Here is a 23681-nt window from a genome sequence, read left to right on the forward strand (position 1 = left end):
GAGACATGTTCTCACTGTGTAACTGGCCTGGAACTTGCTGGCCTCAAACTCACAGAGATCTGCCTCCTCTGTCTCTCTAATGCTGGAATTAAAGGTGTGGTCCATCGGCACAGCATTTTTTACTTTTTTAATTTATTTTTTCCTTAAAGAAGTATCTGTAGGTGCTGGGCAGATGGGTCAGCGGGTAAAACATATGCTTTGTAAGCATGAGGCCTGGAGTTCGGATCACCAGCACTCATGTAATGCCGGAGGGGTGTGGGAATCCACTTGTAATCTCTGCTCTGGCGGTGGAAAAGAGATCCCCAGAGCAAGCTGGCCTGAAGTTCATGAACATTTGCTTACCTCTGCTTTTTGAATGCTGAGATTAGAGGTGTGAGCCACGGCTTTTTTTCATTATTATTATATTAGGGATGAATCCAGGGCTTGTTCCATGGCAGGCAAGCAATTGGCCACTTAGCTGTACTCTCAAGGTGTCACTGTAGTTCTGATTTATGTTTAAGGTTTAATGTTGTTTTTTCTGTGAACTATGTATACTTTGTTCTATTTTTATTGGGCTCTTGGACCTTTTATTATCCTATGTGACTAAATTGCATATAAACGTGTACTTTCAGCTTTAATTTCTAGATCTCTCTCTCTCTCTCTCTCTCTCTCTCTCTCTCTCTCTCTCTCTCTCTCTCTCTCTCTCTCGTTTTTTTTTGAGACAGGATTTTTATGTGTAGCCTTGGCTGTCCTGGAACTTGCTCTGTAGACCAGGCTGGCCTCGAATTCATAGAGATCTGCCTGCCTCTGCCTCCCGAGTGCTGTCATTAAAGGCATGTGCCACCACCATCCGGCTCTAGATATCTTTTTTGTTTCTTGTAATGAGAAATGGTTTCAGAATTGGTTTTAACTCAACAATTCTTTGGCCAAGTCAACAATGCAGTTTACAACCACACCCCTTATGTGTGGGTTGAGGCGCTTTGATGGTTTCTAGTCCTTATAAAAATAAAGAAGACAGAGGAAAAGGAATTCCATTTCAAGAATGTCTATCTGTTTCATTAGAGTAGGAAGAGGACTTCCTGAAGAGCAGAGGCTGAGAGAGTAGGGGAGGGGTAAGAGAGGTAAAGGGTGTGAAAGTGTCCAAAATGCATCATGTACATGGATGAAATGGTCAAAGAATAAATAAAAAACAATGTGTTTTTCACAGCCTGAGGACTTGTAGGCATCTCTCTCTTCTCTCTCTTCTCTCTCTGCCATTTCTGTCTTCTCAGAGGGAAGGAACTCTCTGGCTGTACTAGGCAGGGTGGAGGTGGAAACTCTGGCTGTACTAGGCAGGGTGGAGGTGGGAGCATTCTTGAGTAGAGTTGACACTATTAACCCCTGACCTGTCTGTATTTCTTTCTTCTTCCTATTCCCTTTTTAAAGTATTCTGTGTCTTTGAAGATTTTATAGAAACTTAGGGGGCTGGAGAGATGACTCTGAGGTTAAAAGCACTGGCTGCTCATTTAGCAGATCTGGGGTTGGTCCTTAACACCCATACAGCAACTGTTACCATCTGTACGTAACTCCAGTTTCAGGGATCCAACTCCCTCTTTTGGACTCCGGGCACTACAAGCATGTCATATATAATAGGCATATATGCAGGCAGTACACTCATACACATAAACAAAACAACCCTAACCAAGAAGAAGAAAGACAAGTAGTCACATCTGTAGCTGGATCTGCTGTCTTACGCAGCAGTGTCGTGCCCGCAGCCTGCTGGTTCTAATGACCGTCTCCCTCATTGTTTGCAGTGAGTATGGCTTTGCTGAGAAGGTGGTGGAGGGGATGTTCATCATCGTCAATTCCATCACCATCAAGATCCACTCCAAGGCTTTCCATGCTTCTTTTGAGTTGTGGCAGCTCCAGGGCTATAGTGTCAACCCCAATTGGCAGCAGAGTGACCTGCGTCTGACCCGCATCACTGATCCCCGTCGAGGAGAGGTGACAGCCTTACCATTCTGAGGGGAGTGAGTGGAGGGATTTGAAGTAGGAGAAACCCCTGGAGGATGCTATTCCTGGTTGGAGCTGTCCCCACTCTTGGGAAAGCTGGGATCTTTTCTGACCAATGTTAGTGCTCAGGCCCAGATCTGGACCCACTGCCTTCAGTTAGGATGTTGGCTAAGAATGTCCCCTCGGTTCTTTCGTCTCTTGGTTCATCTGATCCATAGAATCAAGGGGTTTTGTTTTCTCTCCTTCCAGGTTTTAACATTTAAGGAAATAACTTGGCAGACACTTCGAATTGAGGCAGATGCCACGGATAATGGTGATCAGGACCTAGTTACCACTCCACTGAGGCTCATTACCAACCAAGGCCGGATCCAAATAGCCCTCAAGAGAAGAGTGAGTGTGTGCTCCTCGTGCCAAGAATACTTCTGCAAGTTGATATTCTCCTCTGTCCACATTGTTCTTGGCCCCACCAGCATGAGAGAAGCTTTTTTTTTTTTATTTTTTTTTTTTATTGTTTTGGTACTTTTAGAAACCGCAGTTTCTCCCCGTATTTATTATGTACACACTGGCCTAAGTATCTCGAGGTTGACTGGTGCTTTTTCTTTATTAAGTAAACCTGAGTTATTTTGTAAGAAGTAGGCTTTCCAAAGTGCTTGATGATTCTTTTTTTACCTCCTGGAAGGTGAAAAGCTACCTTCGAAAACCAGGCCACAGTCACTTTAAGGCCTTGGAAGATACAAGGTGCTAAACTGTGTTCTCTGTGGCCCCTCAGACCAAAGATTGTAATGTGGTGGCCTCCAAGTTGACGTTCCTGCTGGATGACCTGCTCTGGGTGCTGACTGACTCACAGCTCAAGGCAATGATGAAGTATGCTGAGTCGCTGAGTGAGGCCATGGAGAAGTCAGCCCAGCAGAGAAAGAGCCTGGCTCCTGAGCCTGTGCAGGTTAGAGATGACTGGACATCTTGTGGGGCTGGGGAGGCAGTTGGCCAGCCCTGATTTGTGCCGGTGTTGGGGGACTGAAGGCGTACTGGCTTGCTGAAGGAGTTCACCGGTTGTGGTGCTGCTTGCTCCTGTCCTCTTTGATTTGCTGTGTCCACTGGCTTTCTCCATATATCAGATGGAACTGGTCTCCTCCCATATATCAGATGGAACTGGTCTCCTCCCATATATCAGATGGAACTAGCTTCCTCCATATATCAAATGGAGCTGGTCTCCTCCCATATATCAGATGGAACTGGTCTCCAAAGAAAGGAGGCAGTGTGAGCCTTTCCTTCCTGCCCTTGGGACTTGCTCTGTCTTGGAGAATAGACAGTAGACAAGTTGTTAATACATGGTTTGCCGGGTGCTGTAACAGGCAGACCCTGTGCTGCAAGAGCATGGAGAAGGGGCACTGCCCATCCAGCACGGCAGTGCCCTAGGGAGGACATTCTAGAGATGACTGGGCTCAGCCCAGTCCCGGTGGGTGAGAACTTGCAGGGCAGCTCAAACCTGAGGACACACTGGGACAGTTACTTGTCATAGGCGGGCTTTTTGGAGTTTGGGTTGCTTCCTCGGGTAGTGCTGAGTGAGAGACTGGCCAGAAGTTAGGAGACAGAAGGGATGCTGTTAAATTGTGGTTTGATTCATGTGGACTTAAGCTTTAGGAAGCATCAGAAGGAGCCTCTCAGTATGGACTTGATGTCTGTCTATCTGTCTGTCTTTCTAAATGCATAATTTATTTTTATTTTGTGTGCCTTGGTGTTTTGCCTGCATGTATGCCCGTGTGAGAGTGTTTGAAGCCCTGGAACTGGAGTTACAGACAGTTGTGAGCCGCCATGTGGGTGCTGGGAATTGAACCTGGGTCCACTGGAAGAGCCAGTGCTCTCAACCCCCGAGCCGTCTCTCCAGCCCCTGATGTTTTCCTCTCTGTCCCATGTAGATCACTCCGCCTGCTCCCAGTGCCCAGCAGACCTGGGCCCAGGCATTCGGTGGCAGCCAGGGCAACAGCAGCAGCAGCAGTAGCCGCCTCAGCCAGTACTTTGAGAAGTTTGATGTGAAGGAGTCTTCCTACCATCTCCTCATCTCCCGCCTGGACCTGCACATCTGTGATGACAGCCAGTCCCGGGAGCCAGGTACCCATGGGGGCTGCGCCTGGCTGGTTGCACATCATTGTCTGTCTTGGCAGAGCCTAGGATGAAGGTTTCTTCCCACAGACACTGTGGCATCCAGCCTTCAGTTATCTCCCTTACTCATAGGCATTGCTTAGGCCCCGGCCCTCCTGTGTAGCTCTGTGTTGGCTTGAAGCAGTGCTCGCCAGCCTTTAGGGGGTGCTGGGGCCACCTGTCCCACAGTACACCTGGCAGGCCCTTTTCCCAACCAGCATAAGACTGTTTTCCTCCACAAGTCCCCTGAGAAATGCTGGTGTTTGTCAGAGGTTGAGAAACACTGCTGGGGGATTTTAGGAAGAGTAAATTCAATTGTAGGAAACTCAGAGTTTTCAGATTTCTCTCCTCGTTTTTGGAGTTGAGGATCGAGCCCAGACCTTATGTTTATACTAAACAAACCAGTGCTCCAATGCAGCTTTACCTAGAGCCGGAATGTTCAGTTTTAAGTCATTTTAATATTATGTTGTGGTAGTCAGGTGTGGTGGTGCACAGCTTGAATCCCAGCACTCTGGAGACAGAGGCAGGTGGATCTCTGTGAGTGCAAGGCCATTCTGGTCTGCACAGTGAGTTCTAGGACAGCCAGGGCTACATAGTGAGACCCTGTCTCAATCCCTCCCTCAATTATATATATTGTATTTATATGTGTAGGGAGGTTATGTTAATGGCATGCTTAACATAGTATCACACATGTGTATTTCTGTTTATTCAGAATGATTGACATTTCTTTATGAGCCCTGCTTAACTTTTTGGAATAAACTCATTTATGAAATTGAGTGAAATCAGTCTTTGCTCATTTTCCTCAAAGCCATTGTCAGGCTCAAGTGAGATGATCTGCTGGCTTGGGGAACCCCCGACAGTCATTGCATGGGGTTTTGACTCACGCGTACTCCTGCCCTGTCTTCGTTCCTTTGCTCCCTCATGCTCTCTGGTGCTCACACGTGACGGTTCTCTCCCGTGCTTTAGCTTCTATGTGGCCGCATTTGCTGTCTGCCTCTTACTTAGGTCCTTATTTAGGTGGTGCCGAGGGTTTGAACCCAGGGCTTGGTGAGTGCTGAGCAGCCGCTGTACCACTGAGCTACAACTCCTGCTGTAGACTTGCCCCTTGAAGTGTTTCAGGGGTACATAGTTGTTTTTGTCTTTTCCCCTGGGCCACCAAGCTGCACTGCCTCTCTGGTTTGTTATTCCTTGGTCTTGCAGTGACCCCCTTCCATACGAAGAGGAGACATGAGGAATGTAGATAGGGCATCTTCCACCAGAGGAAGTGAGTGTTTAGTAAGTTCTTCCCAGCGTTGCTTAGGGACTTGGAGTGGGGGTGAATGCCTTTAGTCCTGGATGGGTCTCTTGAGTTTGAGGCCAGCCAAGGCCACGTAGTGCACTTGCTGGTTGTGGTGGTGCAAACATGTGTTGTCATGAGTTTGAGGCAGCTCGTGCCACATAGCAAGACCCTGTCTCAAGAATAGGCCCCCCTGCTCCTATATCTCCTCCTGCCAAAAAAAAGCAAGCCTGGCTGTAGTGGCGCACGCCTTTAATCCCAGCACTCAAGAGGCAGAGGCAGGCGGATCTCTGTGAGTTTGAGGCCAGCCTAGTCTACAGAGTGAGTGCTACATAGAGAAACCTTGTCTTTGAAAAAAAAAAAAAAAAGAATATCCTTTCCCCAAATAAAAAGAATGCATTATTGTAGTTGTACATATTACATTCTAGCAGTTGGGAGATGGAGGCAGGAGGATCAGAAGCTCAAGGTCACTCTTAGATGATTAATAATTTTGAGACTAGCCTGAGTTTGAGACCTTGCCTAAAAAACAACAAAAATCCCCAAAACATTATCAGTAATTATAGTTTTAAATTTTAAGTACTAATAGCTTTAAAATAGCTAGTTTAAAACCGTTATTATTGTTTCTTATCCATTAATGAAACAAAGGAGTATTTGTATCTTCTATAGTATAAAGCATAGATCTGGGCCCATTCGTTCAGAACTCTGGTTGCTCTTGCCAAGAGCATTGGGTTCCACCCTCCAGAGGACTTCCTGGTGGTTCAAGTGATGCTTAGGTTTCTTTGCTCCTCAGTGCTGTTCACCTGTGTCTTTCTTTCATAGGTGTCTCTGCAAACAGACTCACAGGTGGTGCCATGCAGCTTACCTTCCGCAAGATGGCATTTGACTACTATCCCTTCCACTGGGCAGGTTAGAGAAATTTAACGTGTTCTGGCATGGCCCAGATAATTGATTTCTGGGTTCACACATGACCAGCCAGCAAAAGGGTGCTAGATATTGCTACATATGCTCAGAGGGGTGCTGGGAGTATCTTCCTGTGAGGATCTGCAGGCCTGTGTGGTGTACTGTTGCTGATGACTAGAGGAAGTGGGTGGTGCTTTGGATTCTACTCTCATACCCTCTAGATCATTAGGTTTAAAACCAGCCAGTAGTCCATAGTCAAAAATAGCCCTTTTGAGGCCCTTGGGAAATGAGAATTACACATGAGTTTAGAAGAGGATGGGTGCTCTTAGTGGGCATTTTCCTCTTACCCCGGGAAATTCTGGGTTGGGGTCGGGATCTAATCTGAACTCTGACTATCCTGGACAGGAAGAAAACATTGGAACACTGGTCTGTGACATTGGGCCCAAATCCTTTTCTTCTTTACCCCACAGGTGACAGCTGTAAACATTGGGTGCGGCACTGTGAGGCCATGGAGACCCGAAGCCACTGGGCCCAGAAACTGGTGATGGAGTTTCAGAGTAAGATGGAGAAGTGGCATGAGGAGAGCAGTGTGAAGCCGCCATGGCACCTGGGTGTGGACTCTGCCTTCAGGAAGAAAGCAGGTAGGTTTTGAGGACCTGGAGGCTCTAGTTGTTGAACCTTCTGCTCTTTGGCTCTGGAGAGCTGCAGGAGATGAAGCAGTGGAGGCTCTGTTCGCCTAGCTGCATCCCACAGTGTGATGCCAGGGTGGAGTCCCTTTGTCAGCAGCAGTAGCTGCAGTTATAGGGCTGTCAGCAGCCTTGTCTTGCACTCATGGGGACTGTTAGCAGGTTGCCACCAGTGTTGAGCTCTCTTTCTGCTTCATGCTATTAATGATCTCGGGTTTTTAATTTCTAAATTTTATTAATAATGAATGCATCTACTTCTGTTTCCTTTTCCTTTTTATTTAGATTCTTTCTCTAGCCCTGGAAAGAGCCCTCTTGACAAAAGCCCTGCTCAGGGCTGGCAGGCTGCCTTTGGGCCTCCAGCATGGAATCGTTTACGCTCTAGCTGCCTGGTTGTACGAGTGGATGACCTGGACATCCACCAGGTGAAGGCACAGGAAGACACTGGAGGGTGTGGGATAGTTTAGGAACAGTGTGAACCTAGATATGGAAGCCAGGGTCTGTTGGCCTCTCTTCTGAGGAGATGGATAATTTGGTCAGTTTCTGTTGAGCATGGCCTCTGAGAAAGGCCTTGGGATGTTCTCAGAATGCTGTATCACAACCTCCTGCTGAAGTGAACTTGGACTGGTTGAGGTGCTATAATCCTAGCACTTTGGAGGTGGAGGCAGGAGTTCAAGGCCATCCTCTGCTACATTGCCAGTTTGAGACCAGCCTATACTATGTGAGACCCATCCCCCAAACCAAACAGAACCGCAGCTAGGGGATAGTACAGAACCATTGTGACTGTGTCTGAATGTGTGGAAAGCTCTTTGCTCCTCTCAGGGAAGGATGTGGGGGGATAGCAGAGGCATGTATTCCTTAGGAAACAGTCGTGTTAGGCAGGCTAACAGTGACTTGTGGTTACTTAGGTTTCTACAGCAGGACAACCAAGTAAGAAGCCATCCACTCTGCTCTCCTGCAGCCGCAAACGCCACCACCTCCCGACTCAGGTGGCTGCCATCCATGTACAGTTCACAGAGTATTACTTCCCAGATAATCAGGAGCTTCCAGGTAAGCGTCTGGCCTCGCCCTTTCTTCCATTGATGCCCTTCACCTTTGTCAGCTTTGAGACCACAGTGTACAGTCTCACTTGTGGTTAGGAGTGTTATGTGTCCAAGGTAAAAACTCTGCCTGGGGCTGGGGCTGCAGTTGAGCTCAGTTGAGAGAGTTCTTTCCTAACATGCATGAAGCCCCATGCTTTGTCACCAACACCATGTAGATTGATTGTGGAGATGCACAACTAAATTTAGCACTCTGGGAGGTGGAGGCAGAAGGTCATGGCTACATAGTGAGTTTGAGATCAGTCTGGGGTATGTGAGATACGTGAGATCCTGTCTGAAAAACAAAAACAAAAAAAGAGACACCCATACAAGGGTGTCTCTTTGCTGTTATAATAATGAAACATTAGCTGGTTAGAAGAGTCTAGCTGCTACACTGTAAATGACTATCCTTGTTTTCTCTGCTTCCAGTCCCCTGTCCTAATCTCTACATCCAGTTAAATGGTCTGACATTTACCGTGGATCCCGTCAGCTTGCTTTGGGGAAACCTCTTTTGCCTAGATTTATACCGCAGCTTGGAGCAGTTCAAAGCTATCTATAAGCTGGAAGATTCAAGGCAAAAAGATGAGCACTTGGACATTCGACTGGATGCATTCTGGTTGAAGGTAGGGGCAGAGGTGGACTTTGGCACTTGTTGGTAGACACAGCTATTTTTCAAGGTTGTGATCGACAGTCCTCCTGTGTCCACCTGATAGAAGAAAGAAAATCAACTTCAGATGCCCACGCCCGTCCAGATAGCCTTAACTAACTGTGTTTTGTCTTCTCTCTGAAGGTGAGCTTCCCGCTGGAGAAGAGAGAGCAGGCGAAGCTGCATCGTCCCCAGGCACTCGTCTTCTCCACCTCAGGCATGGTCGCCACCAATACTCGGCATGCCCCCCACTGCAGTTGTCCAGACCTCCAGAGTCTCTTCCGGGGCTTTGCTGCTGCTGAGTTCTTTCGTTCTAGTTATTGTCACTTTCCTAAGGTTCCAGGGGGCTTCAGCCTTCTGCACATGCTCTTCCTGCATCATGCTTTCCAGATGGATTCCCTCCCAGCTCAGCCTAGCTCCCTCCCTCCTCAGAGGCCTGCAGCCTCCCAGGATCTTTGGTCTCTGCACTTCACCGAGATCTCCTTGGACTTTGAAGGCACAGAGAACTTCAAAGGCCATAGCTTGAATTTTGTGGCCCCCTTCCCCTTGTCCATTTGGGTCTGCCTTCCTCTCCGCTGGCAGCAAGCCCAGGCACGGAGGCTGCTTTTGGCCTCCGAGGGAAGGCTAAAACCATCAGCCAGCTTTGGCAGTCCTGTGCATTCTGAAGCTCTTGCCCCTGAGCCTGTGCCCCATCAGAGGTCGAAGACCGAACGAGACTTGAAAAGCCTGTCAGGCTTTACTGAAACCCCAGAGGTTACGAGAGAAGGTGATGCTGGTGTGGACCACAGAGGGCACGTGGCCGAGCTGGAGGGTGTGGCAGATGTTCACATGCTTGTGCACTCCCCTGCCCACGTCCGAGTGAGGCTCGACCACTACCAGTACTTGGCTCTGCTTCGCCTCAAGGAAGTGCTTCAGGGGCTTCAGGAGCAGCTGGCCAAGGACACAGAGGCCATGACTGGGTCTCCCCTGCAGGACCAGACAGCTTGTGTTGGTGTCCTCTTTCCCAGTGCTGAGGTGGCTCTCCTCATGCATCCTACCCCTGTGACTGCTGAAGCCGACTCTGCAGCCTCAGATACCACCAGCCTCATCGACTCAGAGCTGTCTCCATCGGAGGATCGGGAGCTGAAGTCTGATGCCTCCTCAGACCAGGGCCCAGTAAGCCCTGAGAAAGTCCCGAAGGTCAGCAGCATTGCAAATCTGGATGCATCCCAGGAAAGGCTGCATGATGATGGCGCGCCGCAGGACTTTGGTTCACCTGCACACCAGTCAGCCGGGAAGAGCCAGGAGGCAGTTGAGTCTCTGCAGGCCAAGAAGCTGAGCAGAGCTCAGACTGTCAGCTCACCGGCTGTGTTGAAGGACCCAGCTGATCGGGATGCTGCGATGAACGGACGAGGGGAACCCATACCCTCGAGGAACATTGAGGGGGAATTGTCCAGTGCTATTCACATGACCAAGGATGCCACAAAAGAGGCTCTCCATGCCACCATGGACCTCACCAAGGAGGCTGTGTCCTTGACTAGGGATGCCTTCAGTTTGGGTAGAGATCGAATGACCTCCACCATGCACAAGATGTTGTCCCTGCCTCCCACCAAGTGAGTGGTCCTCAGCCTCCTCTAGTTACTCTGCTTTTTCCTCCAGTTCTGGCCATTGGGTTCAAGGCTACCTACTGTGTGTGTACTCTTAGAGAAAGAATGGCTGGTGGGGGGCTGGAGAAATGGCTCAGAGGTTAAGAGCACTGGCTGCTCTTTTAGAGGACCTGGGTTCAATTCTCAGCCCCCACATGGCAGCTCATGTCTGTCTGTAACTCCAGTTCCAGGGTTTCTGACACCCTCACATAGACTTAAATGCCAATGAACATAAAACACCAATGAACATAAAATAAAAATAAATTATAGGCCGGGTGGTGGCAGCACACACCTTTAAGGTGGATCTCTGTGAGTTTGAGGCCACCTGGTCTAAAAAAAGCCAGTCCCAGGACAGCCAGCGCTGTTACACAAAGAAACCCTGCCTTGAAAAAAAAAATTAAATAAATAAAAAATAAATTACCAAGGGGGGGAAAACGGCTGGTTGAATGGGAAGGCTTCAAGTCAACATTTGTAGCTTTTCAGGATGTGTAGCCTTACAATTATCAACACAGATTAGGCTGTATCAGAATAACAGTACCTGGCATCCGTATTCTGTTCTTGTTGCTAAGGAAACCAAGACCTCACAAATGCTAGGCAAGTACTCTTAGCACTGAGCCATACTCCTAGCCCAAATACTGTGTTTGCTTGTGTTTGAAGACAAGACACTGTCTTACTATATATCCCAGGCTGGTCTGGAACCAACTTTCTCTCTGTTTTTTTGTTTTTTTGTTTTTTTTCTCCTCACACAGCAACAAAATTTTTATTAGTGCTGAAACAGATTTTTTTTTTTTTTTTTAAATGTAACTTTGTGTCTTCTGGCCTCACCTTCTTGAGTCTTGGCATTATAGGTGTGTGCCAGTGCGCCTGACTCTGGTGTAATAGTCATTGCACTGGGTTATCTTGTAATCTCTTTGTTTAGTTTGATCCCCATAACAGCTCAGTAAGGTAGCTGCAGAACTTTGTATTTCTCGTTCAAAGCTGAGGAGAGTGATGCTTGAGACAGGTCCTGCTCTTTGACCCAGACCTGACGAACAAAAGAGCTGTGCCTTGGCCCGTGCTCTTCCTGGCAGTGCCGCATTAGCATCTGCCGGGGCAGTGGAGAAGGGAAATACTGTGTGGTAGGTCCTGTGCCAAGCGCTGAGGATATAATAGGATGAAAGAAAGGCATAGTCAGGAGGTTGGAAATGATGGCTTTTCCTGTGAATTTCTTGAGCTTTTAGAAAGATAATGGGACAGCCGGGCATGGTTGTGCATCCCTTTAATCCCCGCACTTGGGAGGCAGAAGCAGGTGAATCTCTTATGAGTTCGAGGCCCAGCCTGGTCTACAGATCAAGTTCCAGGACTGCCAGGGCTACACAGAGAAACCTTGTCTCAAAAACCAAAGGAAAAAAAAAAAGAAAGAAAGAAAATATGGCATGAGGAAGTCTCTTCTGGGACATTTGGTGGTTCACAGACCATGGCATTACAGTCAAGGAGTTTCTTTTCTTTTCCATTAAATAAGTTTGTGTATAGATGTTTTGTCTGCATATAAGTGCAGTGCCCAAGGTATCAAATCCTCTGGGATTGGGATTACAGATAGTTGTGAGCCACCATGGGGATGCTGGGAATTAAACTCAGATCTGCTGGAAGAGCAGCCAGTGCTCTTAACCACTGAGCTGGCTCTCCAGGCCCTCTTTCCCCAATTTTATGTGGTGTGCATGTGTGTGGAGGGCCAAGGTTGATGTTGTTATTCATTCTGGATTCCTCTTCCACCTTACTCATTGAGGCAAGATCTCGTAGTCAAACCCAGAACTCACCTGCACATCTGGTCTAGCTAGCTAGCTTGCCTGTCTCTGCCTTCCAAACCTGAATTACAGGTGGATGCTGTGTCCACCGGCATTTTGTGGGTTCTAGGGATCCAGACTCTGAGGAGCCATCTCCCCAGCTCCTTGGAGCTTTTTCTGTATGAACTGTCTTAAGTGGGTCTCTAGGCAGTGCCTGTGTATAGTGCCTGCTAGGGTAGTCAGCCAGGGGGGAGGGGAGGAAACCTCAGGGGTCCTTGGAGGGCTGGGGAGATGGTTTAGCTGGTATACCCAGCGCCAACATAAAAGAAAGCTGGACATCTGCCTGTAATCTTAAAGCTAGTGAGGAAGAGATAGGAGGACCCTTTGGACTTGCTGGCCACCATTTCTAACTGAGTTGGGGAGCTCCAGGTTAACTGAGAGACCCTGTCTCAAAATATAATGTGAGAAAGCAGTTGAGGAAGATACCTGATGTTGACCTCTGGTCTCCACATGCATCTGTAAACACACATGCACATGTGAATACACATAAGCACACACATATGCAAAGAGGGACCAGTGTGTAATAATACTAGACTGAAAGTTCCTGTGTGTCCGGTTCTGCCTTCAGTGTGGTATTTACCTACTGAATTCCTGTAATCCTATGGGACACACTGACAGCAGGCCTCATTTAAATATATTTTATTTTATTTTTATATGCATTTGTGGTTTTGCCATGGGTGTCAGGGTCCCCTGAAATTGGAGTTACAGACAGGTGTGAGCTGCCATGTGGGTGCTGGGAATTGAACTCATGTCCTCTGGAAGAAGAGTCAGCTATCTCTCCAACCCAGCAGGCCTCATTTAATAGGAAACAACTCAGCAAAAACTTGCTGAGGATCATACAGTTCTTCTGGAACATGAGTTATTACTATTTTATTAACAGTGCCAAAAAGAAAAAAAATGTCGTAACTCCTGAGTGGTGGGATAAAGGTTGAAAGCCAGGCTCCTTTTCCTTCTCTTGGCCCTTCAGTTTTTTATTAGACCAATGAGGTGCCTTAGGCAGGCAAAGTGAAACAGCAACACATCTTTTTTTGTTTGTCTGGTGTTTTTTTTGAGACAGGGTTTCTCTGTGCAGTTTTGGTGCCTGTCCTGGAACTCAACACTGTAGACTAGGCTGGCTTTGAACTCAGAGATCCACCTGCCTCTGCCTCCCAAGTGCTGGGATTAAAAGCGTGTGCCACCACTGCCTGGCTAGCAATACAATGTTACGTAATTAAACAAATGCAGCATAAATGAATATAACACATCTTTGCCTTGTTTAAAGTAATATTCCCCAATACCTGGTCTCCCTGTTTCTTTTTCTTTTTCTTTTTTTTTTTAAACTTTTTAAAGATTTATTTTGTGTTAATTTTAGTGTTCAGTGTTTTGTCCGCATTATGTCTGTGAACCACATGAGCACAGCATCTGAAAAGGCCAGAAGGTGTTGGATCCTTCAAAACTGGAGTTACAGGTGGCTGTGAGCTGCCATGTGGGTGCTGGGAACTGAACCCAGGTCCTGTGGAAGAGCAGCCAGTGCTCTTACCCACCAAGCTTTAAGAATTTTTGCAGCCACACACTTCTGGAACCCCAGCTCTTTGGGAGTCTGGAAGAATGGCAGGAGTTGAGACTGTCTTACAAAGACATCACCTCCACCGAGTTTGACTTTGTGTGTGATCTGGATGCAGTCTGTGTGGTTGTGTGAGACGCACACAGTCTGTGTGGCGGTTGGAGGACTTGGGTCTTTCTTCACCCCACTTTAGCTGCTGACTCTCCTGAGAGTGGAGCTGGAAGGGCTTAAGCTTCTCTCCAGCCATCTGTCTTAGCATTGTCACCTCTCCTCTCCAGCCCCCACCGCACCTGAGCCCAGCCAGCTGGCGCTGCTCCCTCACCTTGTGCCCAGCACCTTGGCTTGTGCTCTTTTCCTCTTGGGGTGCTGTCTGCTTTGGCTCTTCCTCAGTCCTTCAAGGACACGCTTCGGTGCCAGCTCCTGGACCTAGTGTGGTGGAACTCAGGATGCCGAGGTTCAGGCCAGCCAGGGCTGCAAGGCAAAACTTTAGTTTCAAAACCAAAGAAAATGCCATTTCCTGAAATGCCATTCTTGATCATTTCTCCTCTGGCCTCTTAGGGCATGTGTGACTCAGTCCCATGAAACATACCTGTTTATCAGTCTTTCTTCTGAGGGTAGGGGATGCTCCTTCATCAGCTTACCCACCCTGTACTCTTGTCTCTCTAGAGCATTTGAGTAAAGACTTGTGGGATGGGGCTGCAGAGATGGTTCAGCCTTTAAGAGCTCTTGCTGCTCTTGCAGGACTCGAATCAGAAAGCTCACAACCATGTTTCTGTAACTCAGCTCCGGGGAATCTGACACCCTCTTCTGGCTACCTCAGAAACCATGTGTCTGTGCATGTGTATACATGTGCGTGTACCCCCCTACACACGTTCATAAAAACAAGACTTGTGAAGTGTGTGCAGGGGCTTTGGCACCACTCATTATCACCAGGTAGTTGGCCTCTTCTGCGAATGACCTTGAGATTTTATGTTATTAGATGCTTAAGTAGTTAAAATGCTCAAACAGCAAGTGTGTGTTCACATTAACTGTCTGAGCTAGGGAAATGTGTCAGACTGAGGCTGGTTGAGTTGAGAGGGAACAAGCAGGTCCTCAAAGCTGAATTGGTGATTTTTTTTTTTTTTTTTTTAAATATAGGGAAGCCATGGCCAAGACAGATGAGGGGGTAGCAGCCCCAGTGAGTGGAGGTGCTGCCCGGCTCCGATTTTTCTCCATGAAGAGGACAGTCTCTCAGCAGTCATTTGATGGTGTCTCAGTGGACAGCAGTGGCCCTGAAGACCGGATTTCAGTAGACAGCGATGGCAGTGATAGCTTTGTGATGCTCTTGGAGTCCGGTATGTAAGAGTAAAGTTGCATTAGTCCAGAGAGTGTGCTCGCTTTCTAGCTAATGCTTACACCAGCAGGATTCCAGTGGAGCTGAGACAGGATAAAATAGGTATTTTTCCTAACCAAAACAAAAGAGAGAAAATTCAGTACATGTTTTTATGGCTTTATTTCCACATCTCCTAGGTTATTTTTATGTTTATTTCTTTGTTTTTTTTTTTTTTTTTTTGTAGTTGTTTTGGGTGGGGGGTCTCGTGTAACCCATACTAGCCTTGAACTCCCTATTTTCCTAACTTTGCTAAGTGCTGGGATTACAAGTATGTGCCATCATTCCTATCTCTCTTACAAGCTATTGTTTAATACTTAACATTTATTACAGAAAAATATTCAAGTCAAAGGAGTTCTTTGAGCCACAAGACCAGCTGACCAGAGTTGATTTTGTATCTGTTGTCAGTGGCACATGCTTGCGTCTGGGCTTTGTTTTGCCTAGGTATTTTTAATTTTTGAAAGATTTATTTATTATTTATTATGTTTAGTTTATATTAATTTTTATATTTACTTATGTGTATGAGTGTTTAGTCTGAATGTATGTAAGTATACTGTGTGCATGCCTGGTGCCCTTGGAGGACAGAAGAGTGTGCTGGATCCCCTGGAACTAGAGTCATGGACTGTTGTGAACTGCTATGTGGGTGCTAGGAATTGAACCCAGTTCCTCTGTAAGAAAAGTCAGTGCTCTTAACAACTGAGCCATCTCTTTATCTCCATACAATGGTTAACTTTCAAGAATTAAATTTATCACTTTGGGAAGTCACATGCTCTTAGCTTATCAAAATAGAAACTTATTAAATGATTCCTTCAGAATATTTGAAGAACATGTTTATGTCTTTCCTATCGATACTATTATAATTATTGCTTTTGGTACTGCTCTAATCGAGGCTGTCAGTGTGCTGGGCAAGTGCTCTGACACCGAGTCACACCACTGGTCCCTTCTTTCCCTTTATTTTTCATTGGAGTGTGACAAATTGTGATGTGTGTGTTTATGTGGTAATAGATGTCATCTCACATATATACCATCTACTCTTCCTGTCCAGCTGAATGATTATACCCTCTGGCCAACATCTTTGTATTCTCTCCATAGTAACCATCATTCTATTCTTTGCAATATGTCTGATTGTTTCCTATACCACATATAAGTGACAGTATGTGGTTTGTGCCTTTCTGTCCATATTGCCTCAAGTGACAGATTTTCCTGCACACTCACACACACTTTTCTTTATTCACTGCACAGTGGACACATGTTGTTTGTGTGGCTTGGTAATTGTGACTAGGCTACAATAAACATGGCAGTGCACACATTCCTTGACTATATTACTGTATTTCCTTTGAATATAGCTAGGGTGGGTTTGCTTTTCTCCACAGTCTTTTTTTTTTTTTTTTTTTTTTCTTTTTGGTATTTCAAGATGGGTTCTCTGTGTATCCCTGGCTCTCCTGGAACTCACTATAATTCACTCTGTAGCCCAGGCTGGCCTCAAACGCAGAGATCCACCTGCCTTTGCCTCCTGAGTGCTGGTATTAAAGGCGTGCACCACCACCACCCAACTCTTCTCCACATTCTTACCAACACTTGTTCTCTATTTTTATTTTTTGGGGGGGGCGCGCGGGGCAGGGGGCGCGTAGTTTTGGCTTTTTAAAAAGATGTTTCTTTGTTTTTAATTGTGTGTGTGTGTGTGTGTGTGTGTGTGTGTGTGTGTGTGTGTATGTATGTATGGGTATGTGCATGTGAGGATAGGTGCCCTCAGAAGCTAGAAGAAGGCATGGGATCCTCTGGAGCTGAAGTTATAGACAATTGTGAGCCACTGAGAACAGAACTAAGTCCTCTGCAAGAGCAGCCAGTGCTGTTAACCACTGAGCCATCTCTTCAGTTCCTGGTTTTGGCTTTTTGATTCAGGGTCTCACTGTGCAGGCCAGGTTGGCCTCCAACCTCTGATCCTCTCTAGGTCTCCTGTGTGCTTGGATTCTAGGCATGTGCTACCATACTCCACTTGCTTGACTTTTTATGATTTGTGTATTCTATTTGATATAGTGTATGCAAGATTCTAGGTTTTAATGTGTATAGTGTAGAATTTCCTTTCATTTTAAGTCCACATATTGTTCTTTGTATATCTATACCATATTCTGATTATCTGTTGACCAAAACAGTATTGCCCTTTAAAAAACAATAGTCCTTAAATTCATCAGCTCTCTAGTTAGTTTTCAAATGCCCAGCTGTTATATTTGTTTTTTACAGTTTGTTGCTGTTTTTAGAGGATAGATGTGAACAGACCTTTCTGACCTTTGACCTTTCTCATTACCATTTTCATGCAGAATCTGGTCCAGAGTCTGTCCCACCAGCGCCTGTGACAAGTGTCTTGGATGACAGTGGTGTTCAAGGGATCCCTGTTCTGGATAATTGTGGCCAGGGGTTGCCAGAGACCAACAGCTCAGTGTCAGCTAGTGGTGACCTCGACCTTCACTCGGTCAGCTGCCACGCTTTTTTCTTCTGTGCCCCCGGGGGATAGGCTCTGGGTCAGGCACCAAGTTGGGAATCAAAACTAAGAGAATCTCTTTTGACAGGTGTCAGTTTTGGTCCTGAAGGTGAATGAAGTGTCATTTGGGATTGAAGTTCGGGGTGAGGACCTGACAGTAGCCTTGCAAGCAGAAGAGCTGGCCCTGCAACAGTTGGGCACTGTGGGGCTCTGGCAGTTCTTACGTGGACAGTGCCCAGGTACAGATGACGGCCATTCCAGAAAGTGGGGTTTCCCCGAGGCAGGCCAGGTTAGCTGGCACCGGCCCTGTGTTGTAAACTCCAGTGCCAGACACTTGGCTCTTTTCTCTAGCAGCTGTGGGGAAATCTCCAGTTAGACAGAGTCCCTGTCTAACAGGAGGCCTGCTGAAGCTCTTCGTGTGTAATGTGAGCTCTTCACACTCACTGGGTAGTGTCCATCCTCACCTCCAGACCCCACTGGGTTTAACCTGGAAGAGTGTCCTGTCCTTTGTCTTGTGGCTGCCAAAAAAGCTGTATCTGACAGGAACTTGTGTCATTCATGTTCATCAGAGGGCAGGACACTCTGGCTTATGTCATAGGCTTCATTTCATATTTTTAAAAATCTTAAGTCGTTACCAAAGACTATTTATAGATTACATATAAAATAATAGCACTGCAGTGGATTCTTAAACCTTCCTTACTGTGTATGTACTTCATACTTTCCACCTGGTCAGTGAGCACTGCAGCCTGCCAGACGCTCTCTCCGCTGCCCTAAGCAACCATTCTCTTGCATTACATTGTAACTTTTCCATCTGTTTCCATCAGAATGTTACTTAATTTTGGATATTTTTCTAAATAGAATCATAGTTACTATTTTGTGATTTGATTTTTTTCACAAAACATTGTGTTTATTGACAAAATTTTTTTTTTTTTGGATTTTTGTTGTTGTTGTTGTTGTTGTTTCAAGTCAAGATCTCACTGTGTAGTCCTGGCTGTCCTGGAACTCACTCTGTAGACCATGCTGGCCTCAACTCACAGAGATCCACCCGCCTCTGCCTCCCAAGTGCTGGGATTAAAGGTGTTCGCCACTACTCCAGGCTTTATTAACAAATCTTAAAGATTGCTTTTATTTTTCACATTTTGCTTGAATAGATGTGTACACTAGGTTCATGCTTTGTGCCTGCAGAGGCCAGAAGAGGGTGTTTTATCCCCTGGAACTGGACTAACAGATGGTGTGAGCCACCATGTTGGGATTGTCTCCTCTGCAAGAGCAGCCAGTGCTCCTAACCACTGAGCCATCCCTCCAGCCCCTATTTATTTTGAGTCTGGGTCTCATATAGACCAGGCTGGACTAGAAATTGGCATGTATTTGAGGATGGTTTTGAACTCCTGATCCTCTTCGGCTTCCCCAGTGCGAGGATTATTGTCACATAATACCACATGCCTGGCTCAAACCTGATCTGCTTGTTGCTGCAGGTTCTAAAGTGAGATCAGTTCATTGTTACAGTATTCTTCCTTTTGGATGTGTCTACTCTCTCCCCCGTTTTCAGTTATAATTTGAATACTATAAATTTACAGTTGTGTAGTCGCCATCATAACCCGTTTCTGTCACATATAGTATTTCTTGTATCCACTACCTGCTCACTCCTGAGGCTTCGGCTTGTTTCCAGTTTGTTCGTTCCTAGGCATGCTGTCATGTATGCAGTCATGCTGACTTGCAACTTAGCCATGTGCCTCCGACTGGCCTTGATTTCCTGATGGTTCTTCCTGTGCCTCCTGAGTTCTGGGTTTACTGGCGTGTGCCGCACACCACCGTTTGTGACTGTTTGAAGTAGAGGCACTGTGAGCTCCCAGGCATGCCTTCCCTGGTGCTCATGCTCAAGAGTTCCCGTAGGGTTTGTACCCCTGAGGGTCTACCCTAGGTGGCGACTCTCTATCACTAAAGTGGGGGGCTTCAGTTTTTGAGGTGTTGCTTCCCAGTCACTCCGGCACACTCTTCTCTGCGCAGGTCCACTCCAGGTGTTTCTCTATGGCACTGTGGAGGGGTTAGCATGGGGTGAGTGACGGATGTGAAGGCCACCACTTTAGAGAAGGAAAAGATGCTTGGGTTTGGGTATTGTAGGTCTTGTTGGAAGCACTTTCCCTGCACCATTAGTCCAGTGCCTCAGTTCATACAAGGTGTTTTACTGCTCCTCTACCTTGAGACATTCTAATGAAGAGCCTAAGCTCATGGGCTCAGACTGCCTGACTTCAGATCTCACCTCCACTATCTATAACTGTGTAACTTGGGGCAGGTTATTCTCTGTGACTTAGTTCACGCCTCTGAGATGGGATGGTGCTAACATGCTGGCATAGGAAAAGTGTTTACAACAGTCTCTGTGTTAATATGTTTTCCTCGGCTCTCTTCTCAAAGGTACAAGCTTCCAGGAATCCTCAAATCTGAAGACTGGCCACATCAGGCCTGCTGTAGGTCTGCGCTTTGAGGTGGGGCCTGGTGCATCTGTTCATTCTCCACTGGCCACACAAAATGGCTTCCTACGGTTCTTACTTCGGGGCTGTGACCTGGAGCTGTTCACCTCAGTGCTCAATGGTCTGGGGCCTTTCTTGGAGGATGAGGAAGTCCCAGTGGTAGTCCCGATGCAGATTGAGCTCCTGAACTCCAGTATTACCCTCAAGGTGAGAGGGACCTTGGTGTTTGCCCTGGCCTCTGTAGTGACAGTGTCTTCCTGTCCTTTCATAGCTCGGTGAGCAAGTGAAAAGGCATTGTCTCCAGTATTTCAGTAGCATGGGCATGGGTGGCACGGGTCAAAACCTGAACTGGGGTAGAAGATGGTTCTGCTGGTTAAGGGCTTGCTGCTCCTCATACGTTAGAAAGACCCATTCTGTGGAGGTGGAGATGAGAGCGTTCCAAGGGCTGCTATCCAGTGAGCTTCAGGTTGAATGAGAAGCCATCTCACAGATAGGGTTAAGAGAAGGCTGCAGCATAGCTCAGTGGTTCAGAGCACTTGCTAGAGTTTCTCTCTCAGCATCCACTTGGTGGGTCACAACCTTCTGTTACTCTAGTTCCAGGGGATCTGACTTCCTCTTCTGACCTCTGCAGGCACCAGGCATGCAGGTGATACATATACATACACGAATATAAAACATTTATACACAAAATAAACCTTAAAAGGAAGAACATGATTGAGGTAAGACACCTTAGCCTCCACATGTACACACATGAACATGCACATGAACACACTCTCACAAAGCCTAGGTCATTTGTAATTCTATGTAACCATGCCAAGCTCCTGGTTGTGTGAATCTCAGTCTCACCATCTCTAGGACGGATGAGGCTTGGTTATGCCTCTTGTACCTTACAGGAATGTGTGGGCGAGCTTGCAAGATGGGTCAGTGGGTAAAGCACTTGCTGCCACGCCTGAGGACCCGAGTTCAATCCCTGGGACTCTCATGGTAGAAGGTGAGAACCTACTCTTACAAATTGTCTTCTGACCTCCACATGAGAGCCCTGACATGCAGACACAGACACACACAGACACACACAAATAATAAATAAATGTAATTATAAACAAAAGAATACCTGGAGAATCAGTGGCGTCAAATGCCTTGAACTGAATGGTAGAAGCATGGATATGTCCTGAGCTGGGTGGGTAAGTCATGTGGTTCCCCTCTGTCCTTCAGGATGATATCCCTCCTATCTATCCAACGTCCCCTGGCCCTGTCCCCATCACTTTGGCGGTGGAGCATCTTGTGCTGAAGCGGAGTGACGATGGTGTGTTTCACCTTGGCGGTGAGTTAGGCTTCTCGGCTTCTCTGTTCTGCCTTTCTCTGATGAGTCGATAGAGTTGACAAGTCGGTCTGTCTGTTGGCAGCTGTTTGTCACTGAAAATGCTTATTTCTCCAGCTCCTGCTCAGGACACACCATTGGCTGAAGTACCTGAGAAGCAGCAAGTCCCAAAAGAACAGGTGCTCCTGGTGCCCGAAGGACAGGGTTTGGGACTGCAGGTGAGGACCTGACCTAACCTCCCCATAAACCTCTAGGGGGTTGTAATTGTGGGAGCAATAAAACTCAGAGGTCTAAAAGGTCATCTGTGTGTGCAGTGGGTAGTATGGGCTCCTGTCACCAGCAGCAGCTTTGGAAGAAAGGCTAGAGGCTGTAGACGTGAGCTGATGAGCTCAGTGAGGGAACTGGACCCTTGGAAAACTGTTTGGTTCTAATCATTGCCCTACTGCTGCTTCTGTGAATTCCCCCTCCCAAGCCCCCTTACTGTGGTGTTGCAAGGAGGTCTGGCTGTGTTCCTAATGGTGAACTGCTTATCCCTCAGGAGAAAGAATTACCTACCCTACAGCAAGAACTGATGGACACCAAACAAGCACTGGCCAATGCCAACCAGGACAAAGAAAAACTTCTCCAGGAGATTAGGAAATACAACCCTCTCTTTGAGCTCTGACAGCAGCTCAGCCATCTGTGCCAAGGAGAGAAGATATCACCAGCAACAGCACCACCTAGGACAGAGGTGCCGAGGAGCCAGCAGGGCCGGGGGCACCCAGGTCACTCTCTGTGTGTTTCCTGCTGGCAGCTAGCCTGGTGGAGGACAAGGAGAGCATGGCTGCATCCAGGAACTGGGATAGCTATGTACCTGGCCCTGCACCTTATCTTGCCATTATGTAGCCTTGTAGCCCTCTGCATACTAGAGGAATCGTCTCTACACTGTAGAGCATTTCACCTCCTGGTTTGATGGCAGTGGTGTTTGCTTCTTTATGGCCTGTGTGAACAAGTGTCCACCTGAGTCATGCACACAGCCAAGATCCCATGACCCAGTGCTTCCGATGGCATACCTGAAGTCCTTGGCCTGAGTTTTGGAGTAGATCAGGAAATAGCCCAGCCTTGGGTTAGGGCAGAGGAGGCCTGAGGTCAGGGAACCATGGACTGTCTATCCTGGAACAGGGGCTAGGCTCATACCATCTTGGCCAATAGCCTTGGGTCTCGTTTCTTTTCTGTTGAATTTCTTCATTGTGATGCTTTGACTGTGACTCAGCCAGATTGTCTTTTCTGGCACAGTAATTGGTTTGAGATTTAAATCAAGAGAAATAGTGGTTGGCTGAGAGCATGAGGCAGGGGTATAGTTCTGCCTGTTTCTACAGCTGTACCTGACTATCTTCTTTCTATACTAGGAGTCCCTGGGCTCCTGCTTTCCCAGCACTATGTCTTTCTGCCTTTGCTAACTTCAGCACTTGGTAGTTTGGGAGATAAACATGTGCTCTAAACTTAGTTGTAAACACCTCAGTATGCTGCCTCACTCCCTGTTACTATGGCTTTTTAAAATCATGTGATTTCAACTTAAGTAAATCTAGCTAGGCTTCCTCCTGTCCCTGTGAAAGAGCACAGCTCTGTGCTGTCTCCAAGTAGTGCTGGCCAAACAGAAGCATCACTAACTCACCTACAGGACGAGATGGTTGGTTGTGAGCCAGGTGATGCCTGTGGCTGGGGGGAGGGAAGGAAAAGCACCACCCTGTGTTTTGAGGGTAAATGAAAAATATTTATGAAAGAAGGAGGTTGCATTTGTTCAAACTTGCAGGACTCAGTCATGTTCTTCACTAAGGCAAATTTTCAAACACCAGTTCTTACAGGATTGTGTTTTGTTACACTGAGGAGATACATTACACACTTGGGAACACCATCTGGAGACACTGTTAGCAGGTGAAGTTCCCTTGTTTCAGATTTTTTTAAATGACCTAGAACTTTAAATGCAGTTAAATGTTGCTGCTTCTAGACAATGAAAAGCAGGCCAGAAGAGAGAAACACAGCCATAGAAAAGTCACAGTGAGCAGGGTTGTGAATACCAAACATGACTGGGGGTGAAGTTCAGCACAGGGAAGGCCTGGGATGTGGCTCAGTGGTAGCATTTCAGTGGACCTGGACTCACCCCAGCATTAGAAACACAACAAAAATAAAGATTATGTATATTTTAACTACTACCACTAAAAAATGAGAAGAATCCAGAGCCTCCTTAGGGAGGAGGGACGGTTGTGGCGCCGTGCCTGGCTGTGCTCCCAACATCACTAGGAAGGCTGGCAAGAGCAACGTCTCAGGTAGAACTGTGACTTCATCCAACCACTGGGCATTTCTATTGGCTTTATTTACCTAA

General features: G+C 47.0%; 1 protein-coding gene across 1 annotated transcript in view; it reads left to right on the top strand.

Annotated features, from left to right (window-relative positions):
• Bltp3a (bridge-like lipid transfer protein family member 3A) overlaps positions 1-23427 on the top strand; it is a 48655-nt gene extending 25228 nt beyond the window's left edge. Inside the window, exons 5-21 of the mRNA XM_059281447.1 lie at positions 1773-1962; positions 2221-2361; positions 2741-2911; positions 3888-4080; positions 6206-6292; positions 6757-6927; positions 7255-7394; positions 7878-8019; positions 8478-8671; positions 8839-10286; positions 14823-15019; positions 17373-17524; positions 17622-17772; positions 19946-20208; positions 21214-21322; positions 21437-21537; positions 21858-23427. Of these exons, the coding sequence (XP_059137430.1) occupies positions 1773-1962; positions 2221-2361; positions 2741-2911; positions 3888-4080; positions 6206-6292; positions 6757-6927; positions 7255-7394; positions 7878-8019; positions 8478-8671; positions 8839-10286; positions 14823-15019; positions 17373-17524; positions 17622-17772; positions 19946-20208; positions 21214-21322; positions 21437-21537; positions 21858-21983 (3976 nt within the window). The 3' untranslated portion in view covers positions 21984-23427. The remainder of the gene's footprint in view (positions 1-1772; positions 1963-2220; positions 2362-2740; positions 2912-3887; positions 4081-6205; positions 6293-6756; positions 6928-7254; positions 7395-7877; positions 8020-8477; positions 8672-8838; positions 10287-14822; positions 15020-17372; positions 17525-17621; positions 17773-19945; positions 20209-21213; positions 21323-21436; positions 21538-21857) is intronic.
• Positions 23428-23681: the final 254 nt, after the last annotated feature.

This window comes from Peromyscus eremicus, chromosome 16_21, assembly GCF_949786415.1.
Source record: "Peromyscus eremicus chromosome 16_21, PerEre_H2_v1, whole genome shotgun sequence".
Classification (NCBI taxonomy): Eukaryota; Metazoa; Chordata; class Mammalia; order Rodentia; family Cricetidae; genus Peromyscus; species Peromyscus eremicus.